We start from the raw sequence: 4,347 nt of genomic DNA on the forward strand, positions 1-4,347 counted from the left end.
AAAAAGAAAAAGAACATACTTACTGAAATAGAAACAAACGGAACTAACAGGAACAGGAAAAACACATACCTTCAGGTAAAAGTTTGTGAGCACCAGTGGACAACTCCTTCAGACTGACCAGAACCATGGCATTCGGCAATGGCTTTGTAAGTTGCTCAGATAAAGGAGTTATGACACCTATACTTATGTCTATCAGCCTTTTGAGAGCCAGACGCTGATCATGAGACAGAGAAAATCAAATTTAGATTCATCAGATGCACTTAGAAAAAAAAAAAAAAAATTAAAAGCAACAACTTCTATTTGCCCCCCTCCCCACTCAGCAAAAATAGAAACGTATCAGAAACCGAAAGGGAAGTTCTTACACCATTAGCATCATCTACTGTAGGAAGCTCTCTCAGTAAGATTGAATCCACTGTGGCTAGATCCTAACCAAATTGACAAAAACTGTGAGGAAAAAGAATAGAAAGTAGAAAAGACTGGGATTATCTTATACAGAAACCAGAATAAATTATACCCTAAACGGCATGCCAACAACAAGCTTTGCTGCAAGAGATTTGTACAGGAGTTCTGGCACCTGGAGGTAGGAAAACAAGAAGTTAGATAGTTTCCACACCTTTCTCGTATTGGGATACCCCATGGAGCTGAAATTAGGAAAGTCTTAGTGCACCTTCAATTGATCCAAGGAAACCGACATGAGAACAGAGCCATCACGGTGCAAGACACCTCTATAATCCACCTCCTCACCCTGTATCACAATCAATCATTTATCTTAGTCTAAGAACATACAGCAGCAGGGCAAAGTACTACGATCATAAAAAGCTGACCTCCTTTTGCATGGGCAACTGGCCAGATCGACGCTGAAAAGTAAAATAGTGTCTGTGTTTTTCCTCGAATGGGACCTTATAGACAAGGAAAGATTTGTGAGTAGTGAGTACAATATTCAGATTAAAGAGATTATACATATAAGAATTACCACACAAAACAACAACAACAACAACAAAAGAAGGGTCCTACCACTCCTTGCTGAAGTTCAGCTGCTCTCATACCAAGGGTTGCCAGCCTTCTGCACGGATCTATCTCCTCCTCGGGTTGTTCTGTTAGAGAAACTCTAATAGTATCACCCAAACCATCCTGTACAACAGAAATAATTTTCTAAATGCTCCACATTGATATGGCTTCTAAATGTGCAAATTCTTTGGGGTATGTGATCAACCCAACCACAATGACTCGAAAGAAATTTGCAGAGAACTGAAAGAGTAATTGTCAACAGATTCTTTACAAGAAAATAGAACTCTTGAAAAAGGAAAACCTAGTGATATTGGGACCCAGAGTTTACATACAATTTGTGTGTGAAAGGCAATGATACGATATAGGACTATCAGCACTCCATTTGGTGACATTATACCTGAAGAAGGGTCCCAATGCCAATGGCAGACTTCATTCGTCCATCCTCACCTTCTCCGGCTTCAGTAACTCCAAGGTGTAATGGATAATCCCAGCCTTGGACATACAATTCAGATACAAGCAAACGATATGCCTGAACCATAATTACTGGATTGCTTGCTTTCATGGAAAAGACAAAATTATGGAAGTCCAACTTTCGGCATATTCTTGCAAACTCAAATGCCGATTCAACCTGTTAGGACTTGGGAGAACTTCTATTAATAACATCCCCATGCTAAGTTCAAAAAAGAAATCAAGAAAAAAAGGTTGTTTATAAAAATTTAGAGGAAAAATTGCTAACCATTCCCCTTGGAGAATCGCCAAAGTAGCTCATTATACGATCTGAAAGGCTCCCATGATTTGTTCCAATGCGAATTGCTCTTCCATACTTCTTACATTTCTCAACCAACGGAGTAAAAACCTTTCACAATTAAAACAGGAAAAAAATATTATCTATGGAGAAATTCCCCAACCCCATTATTTAAGAAAAGAATCAGGTTCATTATTGCAAATTTTACAAATTAAAAAACAAGTAATCACAATAATTTAGAATTTGTTGATGACAGACTATCCTGACCATATTGCTAACTGGTAACACGTGCCTTTTGTAATATTAGTTTCCATTCCCGAGTACTAAAATTGCAATATGCTCCAGCAACATATGAAGGGGGGAAAAAGTGAGAAGAAGTTTTACCTCCTCAATATGCTCAAGTTCTTTTTGATAATCATCCTCAGTGTACTCTAGCTTTTCAAATTGAGCCCGCCTATCAGCTGCATTAGACGTGAGCTTGACACACAAACAATCTTTCTGAAGAAATTATGCAGAATGTAAGTATTAGAAATAGCATACCAAAATTTCCAGGGTTTACACGAATTTTATCGAAGCACTCGGCAACTCTCAATGCAATGGGAGGAGCAAAGTGAATATCTGCGACCAGAGGTATATTATAACTGCAAAATAGAATTTTCAGAGACATCATAAATTATAGAGACCAAGCTCCAAAAAATGTTCAATATATAAATATTAAACCTACTTTTTCTGCACAAGGGTGTTCTTGATTTCAAAACATGCATCTGCTTCTTTCTTCCCCTGAACTGTTATCCGCACAAGATTGGCTCCCTTGTCAGCTATTTTCATGACCTACGAATACAAATTGGTCATCTTCAAAATTACAAAAAGTACATGACACCACAATATAAAGTATCAAAGTTTGTCTATCATGGTGATGTCTTTCTTAGTTGCTATAGACTTCAACATCCATATTGTCCATGAGAAGAAATCAAGAATAATTTGGACAAACTACAACAAGAACTTTTATCACATAGTTATAACCTCATTTGATTTTCAGCTTTCAACTCGTTCAGCACTAATAATTGCGATACTCATGTTCCATTGACTACAACATCTCACAATAAAATGAGTATCAAAGAATACTTTTATTGTCAGAATACTGATGAAGGGATTGCAAAATGAAAACATAACTGAAATAGAAGAAATATTAAAGTACCTGTTCAACTGTTCCAGCAACATCTTTTGTATCAGTTGTTGTCATTGTTTGAATCCTTATGGGATGCTCACTACCAAGGGCAACATTTCCAACCATCACTGTCCGTGTTTTCCTCCTGACTGTTTTGTTTAGGGATTCACAGTACTTTTGTCGAGGAACTGCAATGGAAGATGATTATCTAATTAAATAAAACCAACCTTTAAAGTACATTTTGGCAATACTTAAATAACATTTATCTTTTGCTCTTCAGAAAGTGAAGAAACGTGGATAAAAACGAAACTAGTTTTTTTTTTAACATCAACCACTAGTTTGCCCGTGTGTAATGCATTGCTAATTTCCTTAGATCTCATCGCTATTGAGGATTCATTAAAGTCATCATGATTCAGCGATCCATTCTTACATGCAACAATAGGTTAACAAAAATATTTTTTATGACTGGTAGATGCTTTTTGCTTTTTGTCTTACCGGTACTCAATATATTTATGGGAAAAATACAATTCCTTCCTTACTGTTAAGGACGAATAATATATATTGAAAGAATTACTTATCAGTATCAGAACTCCTGTGCTTGAAATGATATCATCATGATTTTCTCCCTATTTAATCTTAAACATACTTTTGGTTAACATATACTTTTGGGTTAAGGATGATTTTTTAACCCATGTTCTCCATCCTACTTTCAAATGCTCCCACTTCGTAAATTGTTTAACAAAAGATCATTTTCTCTCTCAAATCGAGTCAGAGTGAACAAAAAGGCAACAAAAGTAAAATCCATATTTGACTTTCATGTCCTTTATTTGCCACCAAAAATCAAGTATAAGTTGGATAAAAACGAGGGCTAAATAATGCACATGCATTGTTAAAATTTTACCCAAGAGAGAACTCCCTTCCGATGCGGGCTGAAGCTCCGCAATATCAGGGCCAGAATTGGAATTCCGTATGACCAAAACCTTCCTTCCAGGAGACCTAATGCTCTTTAAATCAGAGACTTTTACCAATTGCAACCGCTTCGCGAATCCTAAGTTCACATTTCCGCCTTTCAACCCCGAAAGATGCGACGGTAGCGTTCCAACAGAAGTCATTTCAGATCACGATCGTCGCTACAACAAACCGTAGATTGATCAAGATCCAACTCAAATATAAAACTCAAACAACTTCTCCAGTTAGTAAAGCCACCGNAAAAAAAAAAAAAAAATTAAGGATTGAAATCACTCAAATAGTCGATTAAGAGAGCAAAACAGATTTTTAAAATTAAGAGGTTTAAGATTTTAAAATTTTGAATTAGAGATTTTTAATTATTTCTTAAATTTAATTGTTTTAGAATTTAAAGTGGTCAAGTTGTCTCCCAGTGATTTTAGAAAATAGTTGCGTCTGGATAAAATGTAAAAAAAAAAAA

At 36.1% G+C, this 4,347-nt stretch overlaps 1 protein-coding gene across 1 annotated transcript in view; it reads right to left on the bottom strand.

Annotated features, from left to right (window-relative positions):
* Positions 1–4,072, bottom strand: part of LOC111786286 (4-hydroxy-3-methylbut-2-en-1-yl diphosphate synthase (ferredoxin), chloroplastic) — a 6,005-nt gene extending 1,933 nt beyond the window's left edge. Inside the window, exons 1-13 of the mRNA XM_023666599.1 lie at positions 3,823–4,072; positions 2,952–3,109; positions 2,478–2,584; positions 2,294–2,394; positions 2,138–2,214; positions 1,745–1,864; positions 1,406–1,636; positions 1,015–1,131; positions 825–899; positions 668–745; positions 515–574; positions 363–425; positions 70–214 (exon numbers count right to left, since the gene is read on the bottom strand). Of these exons, the coding sequence (XP_023522367.1) occupies positions 70–214; positions 363–425; positions 515–574; positions 668–745; positions 825–899; positions 1,015–1,131; positions 1,406–1,636; positions 1,745–1,864; positions 2,138–2,214; positions 2,294–2,394; positions 2,478–2,584; positions 2,952–3,109; positions 3,823–4,033 (1,543 nt within the window). The 5' untranslated portion in view covers positions 4,034–4,072. The remainder of the gene's footprint in view (positions 1–69; positions 215–362; positions 426–514; positions 575–667; positions 746–824; positions 900–1,014; positions 1,132–1,405; positions 1,637–1,744; positions 1,865–2,137; positions 2,215–2,293; positions 2,395–2,477; positions 2,585–2,951; positions 3,110–3,822) is intronic.
* Between the last annotated feature and the right edge of the window lie 275 nt (positions 4,073–4,347).

The sequence above is a fragment of the Cucurbita pepo genome, unplaced genomic scaffold (assembly GCF_002806865.2).
Source record: "Cucurbita pepo subsp. pepo cultivar mu-cu-16 unplaced genomic scaffold, ASM280686v2 Cp4.1_scaffold001294, whole genome shotgun sequence".
Classification (NCBI taxonomy): Eukaryota; Viridiplantae; Streptophyta; class Magnoliopsida; order Cucurbitales; family Cucurbitaceae; genus Cucurbita; species Cucurbita pepo.